Source organism: Bubalus bubalis, chromosome 13, assembly GCF_019923935.1.
Source record: "Bubalus bubalis isolate 160015118507 breed Murrah chromosome 13, NDDB_SH_1, whole genome shotgun sequence".
Taxonomy (NCBI): domain Eukaryota; kingdom Metazoa; phylum Chordata; class Mammalia; order Artiodactyla; family Bovidae; genus Bubalus; species Bubalus bubalis.
In genome coordinates this window covers 8,088,979-8,102,583 of record NC_059169.1, presented here as the reverse complement: position 1 = coordinate 8,102,583, position 13,605 = coordinate 8,088,979, and the positions used below count along the sequence as shown (strand labels likewise).

The 13,605-nt window shown below is 42.8% G+C and overlaps 1 protein-coding gene across 2 annotated transcripts in view; it reads left to right on the top strand.

Moving 5' to 3' along the window:
• Window positions 1–13,605, top strand: part of LOC102389249 (basic immunoglobulin-like variable motif-containing protein) — a 62,625-nt gene that overhangs the window by 33,253 nt on the left and 15,767 nt on the right. The window contains exons 1-6 of one of the 2 annotated variants that reach the window (XM_006042233.4): window positions 812–1,663; window positions 6,885–7,060; window positions 7,974–8,089; window positions 8,481–8,567; window positions 9,634–9,694; window positions 13,317–13,460. In XM_006042233.4, coding sequence (XP_006042295.3) covers window positions 1,576–1,663; window positions 6,885–7,060; window positions 7,974–8,089; window positions 8,481–8,567; window positions 9,634–9,694; window positions 13,317–13,460 — 672 coding nt within the window. In that variant the 5' untranslated portion in view covers window positions 812–1,575. Of the gene's footprint in view, window positions 1–811; window positions 1,664–6,884; window positions 7,061–7,973; window positions 8,090–8,480; window positions 8,568–9,633; window positions 9,695–13,316; window positions 13,461–13,605 lie in introns of those variants that run through there. The other variant, XM_025262601.3, reaches the window with a different exon arrangement.

The window sequence follows — 13,605 nt, the reverse complement described above, 5'->3', positions numbered from 1 at the left end:
CTTATATGCAGAGTACATCATGAGAAATGCCAGACTGGATGAAGCACAAGCTGGAATCAAGATTTCCATAAGTATCAATAACCTCAGATATGCAGATGACACAACACGCCTGGCAGAAAGCAGAGAACTAAAGAGCCTCTTGATGAAAGTGAAAGAGGAGAGTGAAAAAGTTGGCTTAAAGCTCAACATTCAGAAAACGAAGATCATGGTATCCGGTCCCATCACTTCATGGGAAATAGATGGGGAAACAATGGAAACAGTGAGACTTTATTTTTTGGGGCTCCAAAATCACTGCAGCTGGTGACTGCAGCCATGAAATTAAAAGTGGATTGCTCCTTAGAAGAAAAATTATGACCAACCTAGACAGCATATTAAAAAGCAGAGACATTACTTTGCCTACAAAGGTCCATCTAGTCAAGGGTATGGTTTTTCCAGCGGTCATGTATGGATGTGAATTGGACTATTAGGAAAGCTGAGAGCAGAAGAATTGATGCTATTGAACTATGGTGTTGGAGAAGACTCTTGAGAGTCCCTTGGACTGCAAGGAGATCCAACCAGTCCATCCTAAAGGAAATTAGTCCTGAATATTCTTTAGAAGGACTGATGCTGAAACGCCAATACTTTGGCCACCTAACGCGAAGAATTGACTCACTAGACAAGACCCTGATGCTGGGAAAGATTGAAGGCGGGAGGAGAAGGGGACGACAGAGGACCAGATGGTTGGATGGCATCACCAACTCAATGGACATGAGTTTGAGTAAACTCCGGGAGTTGGTGATGGACAGGGAAGCCTGGCGTGCTGCGGTGCATGGAGTCGCAAAGAGTCGGACACGACTAAGCGACTGAAATGAATTGAAAGCTTCCACCTTTCAGTTATTGCCTCCCGCGATACACAATACTTAGCATCAAGAATTTTCACAACTGGCGGCAGACTGGGAAGAAACCGACGCTAGAAGAGCACGTACAAACCCGTAACTTCTGAAAGAAAACGCTCTGCGTATAGTTTCAACGTTTAACAGAAATAAGACGCCTCCGTGGAGGAGGTAAGGCGGCCAACAAGCCGTAAACACAGGGGCCGAACCACTCCTTCACTTCCGGAATGCATCGGCGCAGCGGATATACGTCATCGTGGGGAGCCAGGACTTCCGCCTTGCGAGACGCATTAAACAGCATCTGGGGTGCTCCGTTTCCCGTGCGTGTACGCCTGAACTTGAGGAGACTGGAGTCTTCGTAGGAAGTTTTTCTGGCTGTTAAATCTTGCCTGCGCCGGCCCTCACCCTGGTCGTCCGTTAAGAGTGCTAACGTTTGGGCCAGAGCGCTGGAGGAGACGAGGACTTGCCCCTCAGCGTCGCCAGTTTTCTCTGGTCCCGTTTTTCTTCCGCAAGGCTGTGTCAGTTTCTGGAAACTGCCCATTTCGACGGGGCCGGTTTTTCCTAGACAGCTGCGGGCTCTTAATTTTCCGTCTTTCCGAGTAGAAGCCGAGAGTGCTCTTCCTGGGCCCGGGGCGGCGGTGCAGCCGGGCGGGGAAGACTTGGAGTGAAAAGCCGCCCGCGACGCCGAGGACACAGCTCCCTCATGGGAGTTCAGGGGCTCTGGAAGCTGTTGGAGTGCTCCGGGCGGCAGATCAGCCCGGAGACGCTGGAGGGGAAGATCCTTGCTGTGGGTATCCTTTACGCGGCGTCGGCGCTGGGGATGCTCGGTGGACGCCAGGGTTTGTTTGTTTTAATCGAAGGATAACTGCTTTACAGAATTGTGGTGTTTTCTGTCAGACATCAACGTGAGACGCCAGGGCTTTTTGCTCTCAGTTTTCCTAGGGCGCAGAGCGGCGTTGGAGGGGCAGCCCGGGGGAGTCTCACGCTGGGGCGGGGGGGGGGGGGGGCGGGGAGTACTATAGGATCTTCCTCTGGACGCTTCCTTTCTAAGTGTCTCATTTCCTCCCGCTTTGCAGTCACAGCTCCCTGGATTGGAGTCTTAGGCCCAGCGCCCTACGCCTCTCTACAGTTCTTTCATCTGGGAAGTGGAGGTGATAACAGTCTCTACACACAGAGTTGGTGGGAGGAATAAAGGGAATATTTAAATGAAAGGAGTTTAGAAATAGTGTCTGGCCCTGTTAATATTGCAAATCCTGAAGGTGTTATTCTGGCTGGGAGATCAGCCTGGAGAAAACAAAGTCGACTTCCTACCAGTAGTTTTGCCAGCTGTCCTGAGTCTTGCCCGTTTATATTTATGAGAGGAAGAAAAACGTGTGTGGACATGCGTTTTACATTTTCTTTTTTTTTTTTAAGTAACTTACTGTTTTTTTTTTTGTTGTTACGAATTTTGGAATAGGAAATTCGTATGGTACAACACCGCAAAGATTTCAAAAGGTGTACCGTGCGTTATTTTCCTCCCAACCTCTGTGATGGACTTGTTTGTGTGCGTGTTTGGCTGGTTTTGTCTTTAGAATTAGATGTTATTTCCTAATTACGGAAACAGGTGAAAGCTGTTTCTGAAATTTTAGTGTTTTTATTTGTTAGGCATTCTTCATTATCTATTGGAGAAGGAAATGGCAACCCACTCCAGTGTTCTTGCCTGGAGAATCCCAGGGACGGGAGCCTGGTGGGCTGCCGTCTATGGGGTCGCACAGAGTCGGACACGACTGAAGCGACTTGGCGGCAGCAGCAGCTTCATTATCTTTCTGTTTTTATCTTTCTTTTCTTTTTCTGAGTGTTCTGTTCCAGAAGCTGGTGGTACCTTCCACCAGTTCCCTAAGTTGGGACTTAGGAGCCCAGGGGCTCCATGCTCTGTGGAGAAGACAGTGCTGCAGTAATTGCTGTGGTAAAGGCAGTCAGAGTGGGTGGGGATTCAGCAGGAGGAGCTCATTGACTTGGGTTGGAGACAATTCATATGTAATGCAACAGTGATAATTGTTTTTTAAGTAAACCAAGACGATGATAATGATGATGATTATATATTTTTTGCAATGTGGGTAATTTAAAACACATCCGTAATGAATGGTGGCTTACAAGTTTTGTGCCTGATAGCTTGGGGCAAAGGTTTGTTGTTTTTTTTTTTAAGTACACATGCTGTGGCCGCCCTCTAGTGGTTCCTTAAACCATTGCTTCCTGAAGGTTTTCTCCATGAAACTATTAGTATCTATCCATAGGAATGAAAGCAGTATTGTCAGGAACCCTTAAAACGTCAGCAAAAGTTTATATCAGTTTACATTCCAGCCCATGTGAGGAGTTAATAGTTTGTAAAATGTATTCAGGTTTTTTGGTTTTATTTGTTAATGAAGAAATTACCCTTGGCATACTAGGTTCATAATTTATTCTTGAATCCCTGAAATAAATTGTTTGGTCTTTTTACCATTTCCAGCTGAGTGTCTTGTTTATTTATACAATATAAATGTTTGTGTCAAATAATAAAGAATAATTAAACTTGTCTCTTATGGACCTTAGCATTTGTAAAATACACTTAACTCTATTATTAACAAAATATTACACTCTGTGTAGGCCCCACCTGCAATGTGGGGGACCTGGGTTTGATTCCTGGGTTGGGAAGATCCTCTGGAGGAGGGCATGGCAACCCACTCCAGTATTCTTGCCTGGAAAATCCCTGTGGACAGAGGGGCCTGGTGGTCTTCAGTCCATGGGGTGGCACAGAGTCAGACATGACTGAGCGACTAAGCACAGCATGTTTAGTAGCCTGTGTTTCAGAAGGTTCATGTCTTGTTCCAAAGGATAGCAGAGTTGAGAGCCACCAATCTGAAATTAGATTTTCTCATTCCCTGGTGGCTCAGATGGCAAAGAATCTGCCTGCAGTGCTGGAGACTCAGGTTCAGTTCCTGTGTTGGGAAGATCCCCTGGAGAGGGAATGGCTACCCACTCCAGTATGCTTGCCTGGAGAATTCTATGGACAGAGGAGCCTGGTGGGCTACAGTCCATGAGGTGGCAAAGGGTCCGACACAACTGAGTGACTTAACACTTCATAAAATTGAATGAGTTAAGTAGAAACTTATTCCATCTAATACAGTGGTGTAGCAACCGGAACAAACCACTTAGAAATCTTGACCCAGTACAAGACAGAACTAAGCCAACACCAAATCGTACTTCCAGGATGGACCCTTTAGCTGACGTCTTCTGGTCCTCACCACTGCTTTCTGTTTTCACTCAGGCTACTGTAACTAGCTTAAAACAGGTTTCCTTGTATTCATAGTTCATTCCTCACTTGGCCACTGGGGTGAGCCTTCAGTGACCGCAGATACATCACGTCCTCTCCCTGCTCCTCTTGCACCTGCCATGTTGGCCTTGAACAGAACACATTTCTGGTCCAGGGCATTTGTGTTCGCTGTACCTCCAGCCTCACTGTCTTCTCTCATTTGCTCAGATCTGTTACTTCTTTGGACAGGCCTTCCCCATCTAATGTAGTCCCTGTTGACTCAGACAGTAAAGAATCTGTTTGCAATGCAGGAGACCTGGATTTGATGCCTGGGTTGCAAAGATCCCCCTGGGGAAGGAAATGGCAACCCACTCCAGTATTCTTGCCTGGAGAATTCCATGGACAGAGGAGCCTGGTGGGCTACAGTCCATAGGGTCAAAAAGAGTAAGACATGACTGAGCAACTTTCACATTTTCCCCCACCTAAGAGCCATGGACTCCCAATCATGTTTTTGCCCATTTACTCTGCTCTTAGTTTTCCTCCTTGGCACTTACCAACAACCTAATGTATTCTATTAGCTATACTAGATTTTTATTGTCTGTCTTCCCTATTAGAATTGCAAGTTTCTCAGGGGTCTGGACCCTGTCTGTTTTGTTCATGGCTTTATTTTTCACTCTTCTATCCTTAGGATTTTGGGTATGCCTAGTAGCCCACAAATATAGGAGTGAATCTAGCTTGCTGTCCACTAGTTGGTTTACGTAGTGTTTATTCAGTTAATTGTTGATGGGCCTTGTCTTTTATGGAGGTTAGTTAGGTAATGTCATTCATACAAAGATTTAACTGCTCAGCTCATCCGATTGCAGATCTTTGTTGCCTCCTCTGTACGCTGAGAGGGAGAGCCGTGCCAGGCAGTGTGGTTTTGACGCATCATGGAGCTCAGAGTCTGGACTGCTCCCCCACTAAACTGTAAACTCCATTAGCTCAAATGCTTTGATTGGTCTAGTTCTGTATCCCCGAGCGCATAGAAGCATTTCTGCTGTGAAGTCAGCAAGGTGTTTTTACACAAGAGTGGATCACTGGACGTCTTAATCTCGGCCCAGGGCGTGACACCTAAACCGATACCTGAGAGGAGGGCCCCTCTAGGCTCAGAGAGGGAGGAGCTTTTTCAGGCTGGGGAAGGAGCGTGAAGACCCTGCAGCAAGGAAGGAGCTCAGTGACTTCCAGGCTTCCAGAGAAGCCCAGTGGCTTGACACGAGCCAGGAGAAATGAGCAGAGGGCAGCTCATTGAGGGCTTCGCAGACCTGTATGAGCTTCAGATGATATCCTAAAGGCAATGGGAAGCTTCCCAGGGGTTTTCACTATAGGTATGTTGGTGAACTCTAACATACACTTTCAAGATAGAAAGGGAGAACTGATGGGACCTGGCAGTGCCGGATGAGGGGAAGGTATGGGGTGGCGCTCAGGGTTCTGGCTTGAGCGAATTGGAGAGATGTCCACTGAAACGGGCGTGAGTAGCCTGGTGTGAAGACAGGGGGCTCTTTTTTTTTTTTTTAATTTCTTTATGGATCTCAGGTTTTGCTTGTGTCAAGTCTGCAGTGACTGTGAAGCAGCAGGTAGAGACTCAACTTGGTCATCCATTCTGGGGTCAGGAGAGCTCTGGGGCAGAGGTCCATGCCTGGAGTGTGGGGCTGTGGGGGCTGCAGTTGCGGGGGGCCAGAGGTAGCCTGGATGGACGCTGCAGACTGGAGGAAAGGAAAGGGCCTGAGAGCCACCACCATGGAAGTGAGCACTCTGATGGTGGGCCAGGGGAGTGGGCAGAGATCCAGGGAACGCAGCAGAGGGCTGTGTCCCTCTCTTAGGAACAAACAGAAAACAGTTGGTTAAAAAGCACTCTTCAGTGAAATTTAAAATAGAAGATGACTCCAAGAAGAAAGCAATCAGTTGTAATCACAGCAGACGATAACTACTCTTAACATTGTGTTGACCAAAAAGTTTGTTCCGGTTTTTCTGTAACATCTTATGGAAAACACCAAACCATCTTTTGCATCAACCCAGTATTTTGTGGTCTGAGCTTCGATTATATTTAACATACTGCATATGTTACAAAATAGATTTATACTGTCCATACTTTTGTAACCTGTTTTATTTCTTCCTTTAATAATATTTTGTGACTGCTTTATGTGCTTAGCTTCCATTTTTAAGGGTCACTTGGATTGCAGCAAATCATGATATCATAATCTAATTTTAAAAAAAGACCAATTGGAAAACTTCCATTCTTCATATTTTCATTATTATAAACAAAACCACCTTATAAGTCACTCTTATTAAAGTCTGTGATGACTTCTTGAGGATAAATGTGTGGAAGTGGAATTCTTACATAAAAGAGAATGTAGATTTTAAAGTGTTTTGCTATGAATTGCTAAATCGTTCTCCAAAAGAGTTGGTTAATTTACTAAAATTTCATATAGATCACTGGTTTCTTTTAAAGAAGTTCCTTTCAATTAGACTTTTTAAAGGAGACATGTGCCTGTGTGAGCTTTTACAGTTCAGGATGTAAACAGTGATGACAGGAGCCCAACTAAAGGGAACTCACTTTAGGGAGATTCCAGTAGGGCTGAACATTTTTCAGTTTCAAGTGAATTGGGATGAGTGCTCAGTTTTAATGTTTCAATAATATCAGGCATTGGGGATTTGTAAGGGGAGGGAAGGATTTGCAGAGTGTTTTCCATGAACAATTCTTCTAGATATTAGCATCTGGTTAAACCAGGCCCTTAAAGGAGTCCGCGATCGCCACGGGAACTCCATAGAAAACGCCCATCTTCTCACTTTGTTCCACCGACTCTGCAAACTCTTATTTTTCCGAATTCGTCCTATTTTTGTGTTTGATGGGGATGCTCCACTATTGAAGAAACAGACATTGGTAAGAGTTATATATATATATATATTTTTTTTCTTTCTGCATTCTTAGAATTTTAGGTCAAATTTTAATTGACCTAAAATTAAAATTTTCTTCTTAGAATTTGGGAAACCAAGACTTGCTTTGACATATATCCAGTTTAATTCAACTTTTAAAAACAGATAATTTCTTTTCAAAGAAATTTACCTCTGAAGACATTGTATAACATGAGTGCAATAATATTTAATGTTTAATAAAACTATTAAAGTTAACAGTAGTTATAGTAAAGAGTTTTCCCTTTGGATTGTCTTCTTAAGTGTTCTACAGTTAAACTTACACAGTATTGTATAGCAACTATATCAAAAAGAAAAAGAATGTTTTGATAGTCTTGGCTTATATTTAACTGTAAGCACAGAGACTATTTCATTTTTCCCTGTTTGGAAATTTCTTACAAGGTATATCTGTACATTTTAGGATTTCTTATGACATCATTTTGGATATGGAAGGGCAGAGTTACATATAAGTAATGTGTTTTTATAAAAACTAATACCAGAAATTGGCTTTGACCTAACAGTAGCATTTTAAAGACTAGTTAATTGATGTAATAATCCCTTTAGGGAAGCATTTACTTAATTATATAGTATTAAGTTTAGGCTTCTTGGGAACATTAAAGGACATTTAAAAGAAACAAAGTAATGGTTTCCCAAATACATTGTATAATAATTCATTAAGTAATACTTAGTTGGAAACTCTGGCTGTCCTTTACACAACAAAAACCTGAAGCTGTTCACTTGTACACTAATTAGGAGAAAACACTAAAACAGCTACAATCTGAAAACTCAGAAGACAAACCAAATTCAATGGGGAAAAAAGCCACAGAATTGTTTTTAATATACTAATACCTCGAAATAAAATCCTATATTCTTTCTTCTCACAGGCTAAGAGAAGGCATAAAAAGGACTTGGCCACCAGTGACTCCAAAACAACTACAGAGAAGCTTTTGAAAACATTTTTGAAAAGACAGGTTATCAAAACCGCCTTAAAAAGCAAAAGGCAAGCAGAGAATTACATTCATTTCAAAGATGGGCATTTTTTATGTTTGCACTGAATTCTGTGATTCCCTTTCTCTAATGAGAGGACTCAATGGAATGTCCATTTGACCGAGTGAACTGAGGTGACAGTTCTCTGATCTTTGAGAATCAGCTTTGACAGTGAGAAGGAAAAGCTGCCAGGTTGCATCACTTGTATGTTTTACTCTCCTAACAGTTTTCTTCATGCCAAGACCAGGTTCCCTCTTTCTGGAGGCAGGCAGGCCAGCAAGGGCATAACCCATCCCCTTTGGTTTCCCCTTCTTAGCTGGGTTTGTGTGTTCAATGGGGAATATTACTGACTCTCAAAATACTGTTTCCTGTCATCTCTGGTGAAGCCTCTGTGTACTTTTCAGGGAGGAAGCTCTTCCCAGTCTTACTCAAGTTCAGAGAGAAGATGACATCTACGCTTTGCCACCTTTACAAGAGAAAGAGAAAAACAGGTAAATGTTTTAACTGTTTAAAAATGTCATTGCTGCATTCAGACAGATTTAAACTTTTATGTTTTACTTAAATGATAAGGTGTGTTGGATTAATGCATCTGCAATATGCATTCTCAACACTTAGATTGGTTTTTAAAGGCTGCATCTTCTATTGACTCCCATTGTGTTTTAGTGGTTTGTGGTGGTTTCCTTTCTTCATCCTCAGGAGCCTGTGTTAGCACTGTTCACAGGCTCCTGAGGATGTTTAGAGTTTGTGGAGACGTGGATTCTGGTTTTTCTGACTCTTTGTTGACACCTACCGTCTCAACCTGCTTCTCAGCCTGGCATTTTCTCTCTCACCATCACTGAAGTCTGCACACACGATGTCCTCCCTGTTAAATCCAGTGGCTGCTTTGCAGTTCTCAGGCTGATGTGGTGCCCACGTGGTCCTGCTCTCTGGGGACCTCTCTGGTCGCTCTTCCTCCTGCTGGCTGATGATCCTCAGCGGCTTCCCTGGTTGAAGTGCGGGTGGAGGGCCGGTTTGTCCCCCCGCCCCAACCCCGACCACCCCCATTCCTTTCCCAGGGCTCCCATGAGGCCACACAGCTTTTGAATCCCCGCTGCCGCCATCACCATGTCTCGAGGTTACTGGTCTGGCTTCCGCACTTCTGTCTCCATCTCTGATCTTACCCTTTTGGAGGAACTCCTATCAGGCCCAGTTTCTGATTTGTAGTGTAGGACCTGTTAAAACTCAAATCTGATACTGTCGTGTCCTTGCTTAAAACACGTTCTAGTTTCTTCTTTTTTCTCCAAGCAGTGTAATTGCAAGAGAATTCAGAAAGCTCCTGCAGTGAGGTGACTCTTAATTGCCCCTTTAGCAACCTGCTGGTGGTGGAAGATGTTAGATCGTGTTATGATCGTTCCCTTACAGGTGTCCCTACCATATGGTGAGACCAAAGATGGCGCAGTTCTTGCCATCTTATTCACCAGTATAGCTTCTGTAACTAGCAGTGCCTTGCACTCAAGAAATATTTTTGTGAGTCATCATTAAATCATAGGTATTATAAATGGTGTGTTTGACTTTCAGTTCAGAAGAGGAGGATGAAAAAGAATGGCAAGAAAGGATGAGTCAGAAACAGGCATTACAGGTATTTAAATAATTTTTGAATGCAGAATTTATTCTATTATTAGTATTTGAAATGAATAACATGAAAATGAATGATTTTAATGAGTAGTATGGACTTATGAACGTTCTTGATAAAGATAGATACTACCTTATTTGTTGTGTATATATATATGTGTGCATGCATATATAAAATATACACATGCTCACAAATATATATGGAATTATGCATATCTAGGTATCCAAAATAAGCCATCTTTCTTTTTTAACCAGCCAGTAAATAAATATAATAATTAGTGCTCATATAACAATAATGGAAAGCACGTCACCCGTGAATAACTTCTAGTAGCATTTTGCTGTATGTTGGTGCCCCTCCCACCCTGTATGGTTGCATATCTGTGTGTGTGTGTTTGGAAATGCATATGTGTTTTGAGGGTACATGGGTACATACACATCCATGAAGATGCATGTTGGTGCACAGGCTGTAGTCATCTATTGCTGTGTAACTTAGTGCTGTGATGACTATCTTTTATTATCATCTTCTTCACTGATCTGGGGGTTGATGAGTGCAGGGGGCAGTTCCCTTGAGCGTCTCCTGTGTGGGTGCAGTCAGGCTGGAGCTGGGACTGGAGTCCCTCCAGGCCTCCTCTCCTGCGTGCCCTGCTGTTGATGCTGGCAGTCCGTCAGAACTCCCGCCTGTGTGTCCTGAGCTCGGGCACAGTGGCGCTGGGTTCCCAGGGCAGGAGCCCAGGAGGAAGTGACTGCTGGGCCTGTGCTGCCCTTCCTGACAGCCTTGGGGGATGCACAGCCTCCTGTCCACGGCGCGCAGTTCACTGGCTGCCGGGTAAGGTCAGCACCTACTGGATGGGAGGGGACTTCATCTAGAAAAGAGAGTCAGAGAACCTGTGGACATGTTCTATCATCTAATGAATAGCATGCTTACAAATTGAACTTATGCTGTGGATACATGTTTTTGAAATTTCCTGCAAGTTTCTCAGAGTAGCAGGTAACATTCTTTGATTCCCTTGTCTGTTTATAATAATATTTTAGTATGTCTGTTAGAAGACTTTTGAGCTAAAATTGCAAGGTTCTTCAGCTCATGAAGATACTGCCTTATTAACACAGCAAGAAAGCACAGACTTGGTGAAGACCAGGGACCCTGTGGGCAGAGAGATCTGCAGTTAAGTCTGGGCTCCATTGCTCACTAGTTTTGAGATCTTAGATGCAACTTAGCTTCTCCATGGTGCTTTTTTTTTTTTTTTTTTTTAAATTTTTGATGCCCTCCCTGTTGAAGTGATGCGATCATTCTTGAGGGAGAATACTGGAAGCTCTGAGTAAAATGACTGGCCTGTTTTAAGTGCTTGCTGGTCTGCAAACACACAGCACACATATGTACAAGAAAGCAAACTGTATTATTTTATCTTCTTTACTAATGAAGAGTTTAAAAGTACTTTAAGTAATCAAATTAAATTTAGAAAAGTTTTATACTTTTGCATGTCTGTGAAATTTCTCACAGTTAATTTCACTTTTGGTTTTAGAAAGTGAAAGTTGCACAGTTGTGTCCGACTGTTTGCGACCCCATGGACTGTAGCCTTCCTGGCTCCTTTGTGCTCTTGTCCTAGAATTCTCTAGGCAAGAATACTGGAGTGGGTTGCCATTTCCTTCTCCAGGGAATCTTCCCAACCCTGGGATCAAACCCAGGTAAAGAATTGCAGGCAGATTCTTTACCAACTGAGCCACTAGGTTAAGAGCAAAACAAAATGTATCTAACTAAAGCAATTATAAGTATTATTCAAATTCGTAAGGCTCATCTCTGCCTCAGGGACTTTGCACTTGCTGTCCCTTCAGCCTCGGATGCTCTTCCCTGAGCAGATTTCTGGTGTCTTTCGTATCTCTGCTCACAGGTCATTATTATTATTTTTTTGTTACTTTTTATTTTGCACTGGGGTAGAGCCGATTAACATTGTTGTGATAGTGTCAGGCGAATACAGGTCGTTGTTTTTTGTGGAGTCTTTCCTATTTAGCAAATATTTTTTTCTCTTTCAATTCTTCTAATCAACTTTATCAGATTAACTTGCTTTGTTTTCTCATCATTATCTTGTTCATTTATTTGTTTATCATGTGTTTTCTTCTTCTAAGAATAGAAGTTTATCTGGCATGATCTCTAAAGTACTTTAACACCTGGAACAGTACATGGTATATTAGAGATGCCTAGTAAGTATTTCTTTTTTCTTTTGAATTAATGAATGTTGTTCATTCACTCAGTCCTGTCCGACTCTTTGTGACCCCATGGACTGTAGCACACCAGGCCTCCCTGTCCATCACCGTCTCCCAGAGCTTGCTCAAACTCATGTCCATTGAGTCGGTGATGCCATCCAACCATCTCATCCTCTGTGTTCCCTTCTTCTCCTACCTTTAGTCTTTCCCAGCATTAGGGTCTTTTCCAGTGAGTCAGTTCTTTGCATCAGGTGGCCAAAGTATTGGAGCTTTAGCCTCAGCATCAATTCCTCCAGTGGATATTTTGGATTGATTTCCTTTAGGATTGACTGGTTGGATCTCCTTGCAGTCCAAGGGACTCTCAAGATTCTTCTCCAACACCACAATTCAAAAGCATCAATTCTTGGTGCTCAGCCTTCTTTATGGCCCAACTCTCAGATCCATACATGACTACTGGAAAAACCAGTAGCTTTGACTAGATGGACCTTTGTCGGCAAAGTAATATCTCTGCTTTTTAATATTCTGTCTAGGTTTGTCATAGCTTTTCTTCCAAGGAGCAAGCATCTTTTAATTTCATGGTTGGAGTCACCATCTGCAGTGATTTTGGAGCCCAAGAAAATAGGCTCTCATTGTTTCCATTGTTTCTCCATCTATTTGCCATGAAGTGATGGGACCAGATGCCATGATCTTAGTTTTTTGAATGTTGAGTTTTAAGCCAGGTTTTTCACTCTTTCAGCTTCATCAAGAGGCTCTTTACTTCCTCTTCACTTTTTGCCTTAAGGGTAGTATCATCTGCATATCTGAGGTTACTGATATTTGTCCCGGCAATCTTGATTCCAGCTTGTGCTGCATCCAACCCAGTGTTTCTCATGATGTACTCTGCATATAAGTTAAATAATCAGGGTGACAATATACAGCCTTGACATATTCCTTTCCCAATTTTGAACCAGTGTGTTGTTCCACATAGGGTTCTAACTGATGCTTCTTGACCTGTATACAGGTTTCTCAGGAGGCAGGTATGGTGGTCTGATACTCCCATCTCTTTAAGAATTTTCCACAGTTCCTTGTTATCCACACAGTCAAAGGCTTTAGCATCAATGAAGCAAAAGTAGGTACGTTTCTGGAATTCTCTTGCTTTTTCTATAATCCAACAGATGTTGGCAATTTGATCTCTGATTCCTCTGCCTTTTCTAAATCCAGCTTGAACATCTGGAAGTTCTCGGTTCATGTACTGTTGAATGAGTAAATGGATGTATTCCCTCACCTGTCTGTTCACTTTAATGCCTGTTGCAGATTATGCATAACTGCGTTTAGCCTACTGTAGATTATGTAGAACTCTGTATACAAGCACACACACAAAGTCTGGCATGGTGTGTAGAGTTAAGTGTATAAAATGTAAATGTCATGATGTTACGTTTCACTCTTTACAGGAAGAGTTCTTTCACAATCCTCATGCAGTTGACATTGAGTCTGAAGATTTCAACAGCCTGCCCCTTGAAGTAAAGCATGAAATCTTGACTGATATGAAGGAATTTACTAAGCGGAGAAGAACATTATTTGAAGCGATGCCAGAGGTGAAATATACAATAGCATGTTAATGTGTAAAGTTAAGAGTGTCAGCAAAATTTTCTGTTAAAATAAGAGAATATTGATAAACATTACTTACACGATCTGCTGTTTTCAGTAAACAGTCTTTGCATATCTCTGAGATCCTGTGAA